This window comes from Vulpes vulpes, chromosome 15 (genome assembly GCF_048418805.1).
Source record: "Vulpes vulpes isolate BD-2025 chromosome 15, VulVul3, whole genome shotgun sequence".
Taxonomy (NCBI): Eukaryota; Metazoa; Chordata; class Mammalia; order Carnivora; family Canidae; genus Vulpes; species Vulpes vulpes.
The window spans coordinates 21,297,403-21,312,600 of NC_132794.1; the positions used below are offsets into that span (position 1 = coordinate 21,297,403).

Sequence of the window (15,198 nt, forward strand, 5' to 3'; positions counted from 1 at the left end):
TACATAGCTTGCTTTATCATGTTTTCTGTTTAATTTGATGAGAATTACATGCACTTACTCCCTTGTTATTTGTGTTTGTAGGAAAAGAAAATTCTGTACTTCTTGGTGATAGAATGTCCTTGCATCCATTTCTGAGAATTTTCCACCTTCTAAGCTGTACCTGATGTTGAGCTGGGAGGAAATTAAGGAAGGAAATACAAAAAAATGAAGTTTCAAGAGTGTTTACTGTGCTGGTGATGGTGGTATCAGCTCCCAGTCACTGCTACTGCGGTGCAAAAATTTCACCATGTGGTTGTTGTCTCTCCTCAGCCACCAAAGCTTCCTGTATGACTATAACAATGGCCATGGGGAGGATAAGGAAGAGGTGGATGAAGATGCTCATGATTCAGAGGCTAAGGTGGTGAGCCTGAGAGTAGTGGAGATACAAGGGTGCTCCTGTTTAGTTCAATTAGAAAATAACTAAGAACAGAAACAGGTACACTTACCAGGAAGCTGCCTGACCCTATGGGAAGTGTGGTTTGTTGACAAAGAGAAAGAATGTAACAATCTGCAATGGAAAGCTCTGGAGGAATTAAAACAACAGCTAGAAAAAAAAAGAAAGAAATGGAAGAATGTGAAAGAAGAAAGGTAATTGCTGAAGAAAAACACAAGGAATGAGTTCAGAAAAAGAATGAACAGAAAAGAAAAAGGGAACAAAATTAATAAAGAAATGGAGGAAGAAGCATCAGAACGGGAGAAGGAACATTTGCAAGAAAAGGCAAAACAAAAAATATTATGAATGATTAAAGAATGTGAGAAGAAGATAGAAAAGGGAAAAGAAAATGGCAAGCTGAATATCAAGGGAAAATGAAAAAAATAAACCCTGTCTAGCTGCAGAAACCTATGGTTATGCCAATGGAAAACTTACAGAATCCTACAGTGGAAATTCTGATCAAGAACCAGCCTTTTATAATCCGGGTCCATGGAAACCCATCCATATGTCTCCTTCCAAAGAAGCTAAGATCTATGAGTAAAGAATACTAAAGAGTTTGTGAAGAGTCAGCCAGGGAGCTCATCATCTCTGGTGGTTCAGAGGGTGGGAAGCAGTCTTTGCCTTGGAACTCTGTACAGAATACAAAGTTAGTGGACATGGAAAATTACATGCTTTTACCTGGAGCTAGCCTGTCTATCTATCTATCTATCTATCTATCTATCTATCTATCTATCTATCTTCTATCTATCATCTATTTATTTAAATATTTTATTTATTTATTTGAGAGAAAGAGAAAGAGACAGAGAGTTTGAATGGGAGAGGGGCAGAGGGAGAAGCAGATCCCCACACTGAACAGGGAGTCCAATGGGAGGGTTGACCCTGGGACACTGGGATTATGACCCAGTGGAAGACATACATTTCAACGACTGAGTCACCTAGGCACCCCAACCTGGAACTCTTAGAATCATTTTTTTCCTTCTTTCTTTCTTTCTTTCTTTCTTTCTTTCTTTCTTTCTTTCTTTCTTTTCTTTTTCTTTCTTTCTTCTCTTTCTTTCTTTCTTTCTTTCTTCTTTCTTTCTTTCTTTCTTTCTTTCTTTCTTCTTTCTTCTTTCTTTCTCTTTCTTTCATTTCTTCTTTCATTTCTTCTTTCTTTCTTCTTTCTTTCTTTCTTTCTTTCTTTCTTTCTTTCTTTCTTTCTTTCTTTCTTCTTTCTGATTTCATTTATCAATTCATGAGAGACACAGAGAGAGAGGCAGAGACATAGGCAGAGGGAGAAGTCTCTCCCTTTAGGGAACCTGATGTGGGACTTGATTCCAGGACCTTGGGATCACGACCTGAGCCAAAGGCAGATGCTCAATCACTGAGCCACCAGGTGGCCCTAGAATCATTTTTCATTGATCAATAGGCCTCTCAACATTTGACATGATTATTGAGAAGTTCAAATTTCTGCATTTGTATGTGTTGTTCTTAGAGTTAATTGAGGAGGGTGTTTTATATATTTTCATTTTTTTATATTTTCATTTTTATAAGTGTTTTAAGCTTGATTTTGTCATATTGTTTACAGGAGAAGTGACTGAATATCTAACAATTGTGTTTATATTCAGCTTGTATTAAAACTACACATTGTTGTGTTAAAAAACAAAAACAAAAACAAAAAAAAAAACAAACAAACACTGACTGGGCAGCCCCGGGGGACTCAGTGGGTTAGCGCCACCTTCAGCCTAGGATGTGATCCTGGAGACCCGGGATCAGTCCCACATCAGGCTCCCTGCATGGAGCCTGCTTCCCCCTCTGCCTGTGTCTCTGCCTCTCTGTGTGTGTCTCTCATGAGTAAATAAATAAAATCTTAAAAAAAAAAAACTGACTGCGAAAACATGTGTTTGAATACACATGTACATGCTTTATTGAATGTTACATGTTAGTGTTTTATTAAATGTTCTATTTAGTAATACAAATAATTTTTTCACATACTGTATTCATTCTGAAATTTGATATAAGAAAATTGATATAATTCTGTTCTCTATGCAAATTTGCACATATTCATTTGAACTAAATATTATCTCTGATAACTATTTAGATCACCCTTCAAATCTTTTGCAACTGACCATTATTAGCTTTTGTAGGTAAGATAAAAAGGACATAAACTAAACAGGGAGCAGAAATCTGTCACACAGTATATTAACTATAAATTTTAATCAGTGATATTTTTAAGTATTGATAGATAAATATAAATTATTTCAAGATTTGAAAGAAACAGTTAAACCTGATCAATTTGTACATTCCTAAGGATATCAATGAATATTAAGTTAAATAAAAATAAAAGTAGCAGGGCAGCTTGGGTGGCTCAGAGGTTTAGCACCTGCCTTTGGCCCGGGCATGATCCTGGGCCCCAGGATCGAGTCCCATGTTCGGCTCCCTGCATGGAGCCTGCTTCTCCGTCTGCCTGTGTCTCTGCCTCTCTTTCTGTGAATAAGTAATGAATAAATAAATAAAATCCTTTAAAAATGTTAAAAATAAAAAATAAAAGAAAAACACAAGTAGCTTGAAGAAAATTTCAAATTCAAGTGAATATATTTCTCAAAACTTAATTTGACACACAAGTGGACATTCACATTTAACATTGGAGAATCCTAAACAAATTATCCTATTCATGTTATTCTATCAGATAAAATTAATAGAGATATTTACTAACATTCATAACATATTACTGACCTATTCATGCTTTCATTGCTTTAAGGTTGCATAGCATTTCATTATTTAATTATATGTATATTCAAGTGTTTATTTCCCTGCTAGAAAGTGTTTAGAATAATTATATTCTTGGGGATCCCTGGGTGGCTTAGCGGTTTAGCGCCTGCCTTTGGCCAGGGGCACGATCCTGAAGACCCGGGATCGAGTCCCACGTCGGGCTCCCTGCATGGAGCCTGCTTCTCCCTCTGCCTGTGTCTCTGCCTCTTTCTCTCTCTTTCTCTATGTCTGTCATAAACAAATAAATAGATCTTAAAAAAATTATATTCTTGTTGTATTTATTCTGCTGTGAACATTCAGGTTTACTTAAAGCAGTGATCATATAAGTGAGTATTTAAGTTTCTACCAATTGAATTATTCTGCAAAAAGCCATGAGAAACTTAATGTTTAAGATACTTTTTAAATTGGAAAAAGAGTGTAAATTACTTAATTACTGAGGTATAATTAGTTTATACATTGTTGAAGCCTTCAGTATTCTACTTTAAAGATATTCCACACACAAGAAAAAAATCACTTTAGAGAAAATTGCAAGTTAATGCTTATTATTCTATTCTTCAATGGAAATAAAAATGAAACGTATAATAAAAGGGTCAGTGACCTAAAGTTAAAATGCAATATCTTTTGAGAGGAGAAAATCATAAACATAGCAGTAAGTAACTTCTTCATACTTCTGTGGCCTGACTAGTAAAATAAAACCTTAGAGTGGCATTCAGATAAACTCCTATTATGCCCTCTAATACTGTCTTATGCAAGAACTCATGAATTTGTACATGATAGCTTGACCTAAAAACATTTTTAACATCTTACAAATCATATTCCAATGTGTCATTTAATTTTTAGATGGAATAAAAGAGAAAATATGATATTTCCAGGGCAATGTAAACCAGCACTTTTCCCTATATTTTTTTGCTATACTTATTGGACTGTTCAACATTTCTTTTGTCTCGAGATTTGTTCTCTTAGGAAAAAATATAATCAGTCTTCTTTTATAAGTCCCTTTTTTTCCCAAAGTATTTGGAATATTTTACATCCCAATAGCAATGTATAAGAGCTCTGACACTCTACTTTCTCATTAATATTTAGTGTATTATTCTTTTCATTAACCATTCTATTTTTTACATCCTTTGTGGTCTTGTGTGTTTCAGTGTTTTATTTTTTTAAATTAAGTTATTCTGTTTTCATTGTATATTCATCTCAATTTAAGAAGCAAGTTTTCTTACTTATTTTAAAAAGGCTTACTGGAAAATTTTTTAGGGTTGATTATAATCTATAGATACATTTGGGGAAAACTGACATCTTAGCAATATTGTTTTCCAATCCATGAACATGGTGTATATCTCTATTTTTCATCCTTAGCTTATTTTTTGGTATATTTTGTTTTTCCAAGTCTGTATTTTTGCATATATTATTTATTTACTTTTGATTTTTAATTTCTTTACTCTTATGCAGACAACTTTATAAACATTTATTTAAATTTCAGGTAATTAGCTTATAGTGTAATATTAGCTTCAAGAGTAAAATTTAGTGATTCATCACTCATATACAGTAAGTGCTCCGTTACAAGTGCCCTCCTTAATACCCCTCACCCACTTAACACATCCCTCTGCCTACTTCTTCTCCACCAACCCTCAGTTTGTTCTCCAGAGTTAAGTCTGTTTTATGGTATACCTCTCTCTTTTTATTTATCCCCAAGTTCATTCGTTTTGTTTTTTAAAATTATACATGTGAGTGAAATCACATATTTGTTTTTCTCTGACTTATTTCACTTAGTATAATACTCTCTAGCTCCATCCACATCATTACAAATAGTAAGATTTCATTCTTTTTTATGATCAATATTCTTGTGTGTGTGTGTTTGTGTGTATGTGTACATACCAACTCTTCCTTATCCATTCATCAGTCAATGGCTATATGAGCCCTTTCCATAATTGGTTATTGATAATGTTGCTCTAAACATCGAGGAGCAAGTATCCCTTCTGATCAGTATTTTTCAATCCATTGAGTAAATGCATAATTTATCTTTAAGTATTGATATTTGTTGATAGCATATAGAAATAAAATGCAACTAAAAAAAAGAAATAAAATGTAACTGTATATATAACTATACATGTATAGAGTTACATATATGTAGTGTGTAGAAAATATATATACATTTATTTCTGTGTGTACTCATGCAGGGAGAAAGAAAGCCATCATGTTTTATCATAATTATGTGATATTTTACAACATTAAGAGAGGATAATTTGAAAGTTAATTAAAATACCTTTACTAAAATTGTAAATCCATAGATCACAAACCTTTCTTGGTAAGTCTTTGAATATTCTTTTAGCAAATTTTTCATTTAAACTTGGAAATATAACTATATATATATATATATATATATATATATATATATATTATATAAGTATTCAAAAAGACCAGATCCTCGACTTGAGAAGCAACATTTCTTTTTTTCTTTAGTAGGTATGCATACTTGAAAAATGCATAAAATGCATGCCTGTTGCCTGTTTTCCCATGATCATTCAAAAATAAAAGAGGGTATGCTATGTTTCGTGTATTTTTCAATATACCTATCATATTTATCTGAAAATGTTAATAGTGTATGATTTTTTATTCATTTCCACTTGTATTATCATCATATTAAGGAAGCATATTGGCTTGTATTTTAATTTCTCTCTTCTCACATCCTAACCTGTTATTTATACAATTTTTTTCTTCTTTTTGTGAGAACCTCTTGATGACTTCAGTGATTGTGGTTCATTGCTATACAATCTTACATTTCTGAGAATGCCCCAGAAATGCATTGATGCCATTCCTATTCCATGACTAGCTGAACATAAACAGTTGTTCTCTAAGTAGTGATATATTGTTAGACACACAAAACTACATACAGGCATAATTATTGAGCTTCTGTCAGGAAGGCATCTTGTTCTCTATGTGAACAGATACAGAAAAAATTGCAAAAAGTTATTTTATACCATTATTGTGTGGTTTCACAACTTAAGGTATAATGCTTTTGCAAGTTTCAGTATTTTACTCCTTGCTGGAGACACTATTAAGGGAAATTATGAAAAAATAGGGAGGAACAAGATACAAGATAAACACAAGATATGTGTACTAGCTAAGAATATTTCCTTTAAAGTTAGACCTAGTTTTGAATTCATTCGTCCATCTTTCTAGTTGTGGAAACTTGAACAATTTAAAAACCCTCTCGATGTTTCAATATCTATAAAGTAGAGATAAGAAAAGTACTAAGTTTATTACTTTGAAGATTATTAGAGGTAATAAATGTCTAGCACATTGCATTCCAAAAAAAATTACTTACATTTTATTTTTAGCTATTATTCAAACGGACTTTATCAGGGTCTCTTGAATAGATTTATTTTTACTTCAGAAACTAGATGTCTTGGAGATTTACCAGTTATCCTTTCCTGTATAACAAATTACCACAAAACCCTAAGGCTTTAAATACTCAGCTTATCTACTCATATTTGTATGTCAGCAGTATGGAATGGGCTTAAACGTGCAGGTCTCCTGTGACTTTTGCCTAGGTTACTGTAAACCGTAGTCATATCATGACTCTACTGTTACTGAATGTTCTAAGATGGACATAGATGCCTGGTATTGGTTGCTGGCTGTCCAGTTGCCAGTCAGATGACGGTGCAAGAGGAACTCAAGTAAAATAGTCCTTCATGTGGTCTGTAATCCTCCAAGAGTGAATAGAGATTATTTACATGGCAGCTTGAGACAAATTGCCAGAAGTTTGAGAGTGGAAACTCCAGTCCACTTCAGACTAGCATCTGAATTCCCACAATGCAGGTCCTTACTTTTTGTCACTCGATACAACTTACCAGGACCGACACTGATTCCATGAGGTAGAGAAATAGCTTCCACCTTTTGCTGAGAAGATCAGCAGGAAAATCCCATAGCAAAGTGAAATGAAGGATTTGTAGTTATTTTCTATTTCAATTAAATACATAAGCTTAATTTCACAGAATATGTGAAATTTCTGGCATTTCTGAAATGCCAGAATTTCTGAAAATGCCAGAAAACTCATGAACATCTTCCTAGCAGAAGTCAGAAGGTGATGGTAGGTACTAGTAGAGTATTACTAAGAAAATTTAGGTTTTATTTTTCTATAAAAAATAATCTCGGGGATCCCTGGGTGGCTCAGCAGTTTAGCTCCTGCCTTTGGCCCAGGGCGTGACCCTGGAGTCCCAGGATCAAGTCCCACATCGGGCTCTCTGCATGGAGCCTGCTTCTCCTTCTGCCTCTCTCTCTCTGTTTCAATAAATAAATAAAATCTTTAAAAAAAATCTCATTTACACCTGCAAGGATATTTTTCATGGAATTATTTTTACTAATGTAGCTCTAAACAACAGAAGGGTATGAAAATCAATGAAAGGTTCTATACATAAATTGTATAGAATTTAATAAATCAATATTTAACACTCTCACCCAATTGTTTACACAAGTGTTGAATTTTGTTAGAGAATGACAATTGTATTTTATTAAAATGTAAAGAATATGACATTTTTCAGTAACTTAATTATTAAGAGATAGCCATAGCCAGCATACTTTTTATCCTTTAATATTTTCAGACTGTATAGTTTTGTCTTTTATACACTTGAGGTTGTACAGTATATTAAGTTGTATATCTTACTGTTCTTTAACTCTAGGGCACTTTTAATGTTCTACATATTTCTCTGTTATAGCGCTTTCATTGTTGTAATTCTGCATTTGATCGATATATCTTGCTTTCACTACCTCAAATGCTTTCTCTGTCAAGACTGTATTTACTGCATGATCATCATTGTTCCCTGTGCCATGAACAATATAGTAGCACTAAACATATATACTTCTAATAAATGTTGAAGGAAAAGGCAAATTGAGGACTCTAAACCCCATTTTTTCTATTGAAACTTGAAAGCAACTTTTATTTTCCTAAAAAATAAATATTTGCTAATTAGCAAGCATCTGATGGTCTTGGAGTAATGGTCATGGTTCTCTATACTGAAGGAATAATGAAGAACTAAATGGTTTAGGTTTGTAACGTATTTCTCAGTACCAGGGGACCAAGCTGCTGTTTGTTTTCCTACAACTTGGCATTGAATGGGAAGTTCAGAAGGGCAATTGGCTTTTTTATCTTCTTTGGGTAATAGGACAGAGTCATTACTACCTTTCCATTGTTCTCCTTTTCTTGTGAAGGGCAAACCTCTTGAATCTGTACATTTGCTACTTATCCCGTTTAATAGTTGTGGTCAAGCAGAAATCAGACTAGATATGACTTGTGCACTTGAGCTTTCCATACCCTATTTACCAAAACACAAACTGATTTAGCCTCTGACATGCTTTCTTTGCTCACCCAGAGATGACAGAATCAGTAACTCCTAAGGAGCTCTACAGGTTACAACATGAGAACAGATTAAGGCCACAAGAGGCTGTGTCCAATTTGAGCTTCCAACCTTGAAACTCTCTGCCCAAAACGTGTGAACATGTTTTTGTCTTCATAAATATTTCAAAATTGTTTTTAGGTCAGACAATAGTGTCTGGAAATAATAGCACAGACTACATCTTTTTTTTGTGAAGTAAAAAGGAATGGGATAAAAGGTATCCAGAAATTTTTGAACCACTGGGTTATTTTCCTCTTAATAATTTTTTTTCCTCTTAATAATTTTTAACGAAAGCATTGGTTTTGATTTCTTCTGGAGAAACAGTGCTGGATAAAGAGCTTAGAAAAACATCTTCCATTCTATCCTACTTCTACTTATATTTCAATTTTATAATCTCAGCATAGCTAACAATCCCATATAGTATATATGTAGATAGTATGCTGTTTGGGAAGATGTCCCACCCACATTGCATAATCATGTATGATTTCAACTTTGATATTTCATGATTAAATGACTGGCTATTCTCATATACCTTATGTGAACATATTCCTAGAAACAAAAACAAAGACTAAAAGCAAAACAAATGCTAATAAACTTAAGGTTATTTTTATATTATATTATGGAACAGTTACCCTAAGTCACTTAGGCAGGCAAGATAGACTTTATTCAAGTCTGTTGCAATAGGGGAGAGAGATTGAACTCAGCTCCACTAAAACAAAAGGTGGAGGGGTTCCCCAGTGACTCAGTAGTTGAGCATCTGCCTTTGGCTCAAGTCTTGATCCTGGGATCCTGGCATGGAGTCCCATATCAGACTTCCTGCAGGGAGCCTGTTTCTCTCTCTGCCTATGTCTCTGCCTTTCTCTGTCTCTATGTCTCTCATGAATAAATAAATAAAATCTTTTAAAAAATAAAAAGGTGGAAGAGTTCTAAAAGCACTGGGGTAAGCTAGTGGGAAAGTACTAGACTATGAGGGGGGAAGTTAGCCAATGTGATTAGGCCATCAGTGTTGTAATTGGTGCTTTTAGAAGTTAGGCTCTGACCCTCCATAAAGATAGGAAAATAAAGGCTACCTTTTCTGAGGAATACATTTCAAAGACGGCTCCTAGGTCCTTGAGAAGGACAATTCTGGGTTTTAAAACTGGCAAGAGGCAGAAGGGAGATTTATATCTCAAAGGACTGAGAAAGCATTGCTATTGCAGGTTTTTGAAAATAATGCTTTAAGAATTGGAAGGTCAGAGGACTATCCATGTACAAGGAAGCCAGTGTAAAGTTCAGTCAAGCTGAGGAGGATATTAAGTCCATCTTGATTAATTATAACTACTATTTTTTTTCTTAACTTGGATGGAAAGGATACATCCCAATAATCAATTACATAGGACAACTGAATATAAGATGGAAACGAAATTTCTTGCAAAAAAGTCATTGAGTCACATTCACATATTTCAGGATTTTTGTCTACAATCTAAAACATTTTGAACGATATTTCTTGACCATTTATTTTAAATTTGCATTACTTTACAAAACTGAAATTTGCTTTACTCTGACCTTGCTGTAAAATTCAGGATCATAAATATTTAGATACAGAAAATGTGCTCAGAACAATATAAAGTACTGAATCTTGTTAATAATCAGAACATATGCATTGCATATCAACATTATTTAAAAATTTAAAATTATAGATATATATAGTAATTTTTATAGACTGCATTATTTCATGAGGCTAATGTAATAACATTTCTTATAGACCTGGTAGCTCACAGAAGAACAGGAATATTATCTAATTTATAAATAAATTGGTCAAAGGACTGATGTACTGATGTATATGTAACATCATGAATATACATAAGTATAAACTCAGACCCATTAATCTATTTACTGCTGGATGAGATACTAATGACAAAAAAGTATAATCACCTCAAAATACTGAGTATACATTTAGTATACATTTAATTGTTACTATATGCTCCACACTCTTTTTTTTAGTACATTATATGTATTCAAAATAGGTGTTCTTGTGATAGTTGAGGTTTGAGGGATAGAAGGTCTGGAAAAATTTCCAAATCTGACAGATTTGGCAGAGGAAGTGTTTAATCTGATGACTAAAATAGAAATAATTTTTACCTACTCCACAATGATCTGTGTCTGCATTTCATATTTTAGTGAATGATGTCACTAGTTGTTCTTCTGTGCATTCTGAAATCATGGATTTTTACACGACTTTTTCTCTATTTTATAGCGCATCTCCATCTATCATCTTAACAAGCTCTCAGATCCATTCATATTTGATTGGACCCTGATTTTAATGAAATTCCAGCTTTTGACTGCTTTTTTACAGTAGCTTCCTATTGAATCTTCTTTCTCCATTCTTGTAGCTTTTACTTTTAATTAATCACTTCAAACATGTTTAATATAAACTGCATTCCATGGAATGAATATTTACTAGATAACAACTATTGCACTGTTTTTTGCCTACATATTGGTAAATGCCTTCGAGTAATAACAGAGAATGTGGGTCAGAGGACACAGTAATGGGAGAATGTTTCCAAATTTAAACAGTACAGTGAGGAAGAATCCGACTGAGATATTGTGCAAAAACCAAAAGCATTTGAGGGAATGATCTAGGTGAATAATGTGATTCCAGTAGAAGGGACAACAATTGAAGTCCATTGTTAACGATGTGGCTTTTACTCTGAAGTGAGATGGTAGGCTTATGGGCAAAGAAATGACTTAATACTAAATCCTAGCAAGATGTTGCAATTCTTAGTCACATGTTGCAAAAACACCAAAGGAGATGTAAGGATTAATAAAATTAAATTAAATTAAATTAAAAATAAGAGTCTAAACTTTTCCTGCTGAAAATAAGCGAAGAAACTTCTCTGCCTTTCTTTTTTTCGGAGCATTAACTAACTATAAATTCTCAGTGATTTTAATCTAAGTAAATTGTTGAATTATTTCTTTGTCTCTGAAAAAACATGTAAATCTCTTTTAAAGATAAACCTCTTGGGGATCCCTGGGTGGCTCAGCGGTTTAGCACCTGCCTTCAGCCCAGGGCACGATCCTGGAGTCCCGGGATCGAGTTCCGCGTCGGGCTCCCTGCATGGAGCCTGCTTCTCCCCCCTCCTGTGTCTCTGCCTCTCTCTCTCTCTCTATGTCTATCATGAATAAATAAGTAAATAAATCTTAAAAAAAAAAGATAAACCTTTTGAGTTTAAGACCCAGTAGTGTTTTTCTCTAGAATCTGAAAACCATCACTTTGAAGTCATCAAAGCATATAGGCTTCCTATTTTCCAGCTTCTGTGAGAGGCTAAGTGCCTAACTTGAAGCATCTCACTTCAAGTTATAAAAATTACCACCTGTTATAAAGATATGGAAAATTTATTTTTCTTGTGGATAAGCAAATTAGTAAACATAGATAGCCCTCTCAGTTACCAAATGAATCTAGGATAAACTGCATGTGACAAATGGTGCTGCCAATTGTCTTACTTGATGACTAGTTACTGCTTACCATAAGAATTTGAATGTAATTGTTTGTATCTATTTCATTATATAAAGTGGTGTGATTTCTTCTGTTTTTGCAATCTCTTAGAAGAGAGCTCATCATTCACATCATATACTAGTTTAATACTTATTCAAATAAATAAAGAAGATATTCATATGACAAATAACATTTGAAAATATGCTCAAGATCATATATCAGGAGGTGAATGCAGATTAAAACAACAGTGAGATACCTCTACACACCCACTAAAATGGCCAAGATCCAAAACACTGACAAACGACAAATGCTGATGAAGATGTTGAACAACAGGAACTCATTCACTGCTGGTGGGAATGTGGAATAATACTGCCACTTGGAAGACAGTTTGTTGGGTTTTTTAACAAAACTGAAAATATTTTTTTATCGTACAATCCAATAATCACACTCTTTGCCTTTTATCCAAATGAATTAAAAATTATGTCAAGACAAAAAAAAAACACTTGCATACAAATTTTTATAGCAGCTTTATTCATAATTGCCAAAATTTAGAAGCGTCCAACATGCCCTTCAGTTAGTTAATGGTTAGATAGATAGCCTTTGGTACTTCAGACAGTGGAATATTATCTGGTGGAAAAAAAGAAATGATTCATCAAGCTGTGGAAAGACATGGAGGAAACGTAGTGCATATTACTAAATAAAGAAGCAAATCTGTAAAGACGATATATGATTCTGACTATATGACATTCTGGAAAAGACAAAACCATTGAAACAGCAAGAAGAGCAGGGGTTGCTAACAGTTAGGGAGTAGGGAGAAATGGATAAGCAGGGCACAAGTGATTTTTAGGGCATTCCCCCAAAGAAATGGAAACTTAGATCCATACAAACATCTCTCTGTGAATTGCTTAGAAACTTTGTTCATGGACAGTCCGGGTGGCTCAGCGGTTTAGCACCACCTTTAGCCCAGGGCGTGATCCTGGAGACCTGGGATCAAGTGACACATCAGGCTCCCTGCATGGAACCTGCTGCCTGCTTCTCTCTCTGCCTGTGTCTCTACCCCTTTCTCTCTCTCTCTCTCTCTCTCTCTCTCTCTCTCTCAGATAGATAAATAAAAATCTTAGAAACTTTGTTCATAACTACAAAGTTAAAACGTCACCCAAATGCCCTTCTATTGGCGAATGCACAGATAAACTCGGGTGCATCTATGGAATACTACTTAGTAATAAAAAGGAACAAAGTGTTGAGCAATTCAACAAGATGCATCATAAATGTGTGCTAATTCAGGAAAGCCTTCTGTGCATAAGTACTATAAGATGCGAGTTTTTAAATCTAATTCTACAACAACAAAAAAATTCCTGGGCAGCCCCATTGGCTCAGTGGTTTAACGCTGCCTTCAGCCCAGGGCCTAATCCTGGAGACCCGGGGTCAGGTCCCACGTCGGGCTCCCTGCATGGAGCCTGCTTCTCCCTCTGCCTGTGTCTCTGGTTCTCTTTCTCTCTCTCTCTCTCTCTCTCTCTGCCTCTCGTGAATAAATAAATAAAAATCTTAAAAAAAAAAAAAATCCTGAGAGAAGAAACAGATCATTGGTTGCCAGTGGTCCAAAGTGTGGAAAAGACTTGACTAAAATGGGTGAGCATGAGAGAGATTTTTTGAGGGAGTGATGGGACTTTATTTTTATTGGGTGTGTGGTTATATGACTCAGTACTTCTATCAAAATTCATAGAATTACACACAGATGTATATGATGATGAACTTACAATGGATAAGTTAAACACATACATACACATACAGAGAAATTAGTAGATTCTGTGTGTCCACATTTCCTATTTTTCAAGAAAAAGTTGTAAATTACATTTTGCCCATTGATACATAATTATGGCTTATATTTTAAACACTGAACATTCTATTTCAATAGTTTTGTAAATGTACTGTCTTAAGAACATGTTTTTATTTTGAGACTGTTTAGTTCATTTTATTTACTCAGTATCTAACATGGTATTTCAAAAATTGTGAGTTCAGGGTATGGGTAACTGAGGGGGCCTTTGCTTATGTATGCATTGAGTCTAGAAGTGTACACACAAATACTTTTATCACACAGTTGCTGCCAGGAAGAAAGACCCTGTAGTCAGATGAAAGGGCATGGAAGGGAACTCTTCTATGAAGAGTTTTGTGCATTCTGAATTTTGTAAAACATATTATGATTTAAAAAAATCAATAGGGTTTTATTTCAAAAACATAGTTGGGAATGGAACCTCACACAAACTACAATCCTGATGCCGTTTTAAACACATCAAACTGAGTGTTGAGAAGGAAAACGACTATGTGACAAAAATCTAGAACTAAGAAATCTATCCATATCAGAGACAGTATATATTACATTGTACTTTTAGGAAATTTGCAGTACAGAAGAACTGATTGAACCGAAGCATATGTGAACATAAGGACATGGAGACAGAAGCCAGATGACAAAGGGGTTTATAAGCCATGCTAAATTGTTGCTATTTCAGCTTGAAGGTAATAGGGCATCACTGAAGCATGTAACATGGAAATGGCATAATCTGGTTTTTCTTTAATAATGATCCTTCCCTGGTGAATGACAGGAAGATTAATTTAAAATATAGTGCAAAAGCCAAATAAATAAAATATATGCTAAAAGTGCAGTCAAAACAAGACAAGAACCCAAGTTCTTAACTTAGCAGCATTACATATAGGTATTTAATGTAATTATTTTAACATTTTAGATGTCATTATGAGACAAATTACAAATAATTAAAATTTTTTGGTTAGTGACAAATATCAGAACTATAGAAACACATAACCTTAGATGTATTAAGTCATAGTAATTGGTTTAATCATGGGGTTTTGTTTTGTTGGTTTCAACTATATGCGTTTAGAATTATACTACTGAATTATACATATCTATCTAAATGTATATTTATAGAATTATATCTGTATTTGTAGATATATATTTTAACAATCTGGTGATTCTTATGTTACTTCACACTTTCTTTTAAATGTTTGCTTTCTAAAAGTTCTGGGGAAGTTTGAACAAGTAATTTGGAATCTCTGAGTTCATGTATGCTTCTCTCTACTTTCTCATTACCCTGTAT

General features: G+C 34.1%; 1 protein-coding gene across 1 annotated transcript; it reads left to right on the top strand.

The window, feature by feature from the left end:
• Positions 1-286: 286 nt before the first annotated feature.
• On the top strand, positions 287-1,123 carry LOC112917724 (coiled-coil domain-containing protein 34). Its single transcript, XM_025995705.2, is given in 5 exon segments — positions 287-589; positions 592-689; positions 691-840; positions 842-996; positions 999-1,123. Coding segments are annotated over 5 exon segments (831 nt in total).
• The last annotated feature ends 14,075 nt before the right edge of the window (positions 1,124-15,198 follow it).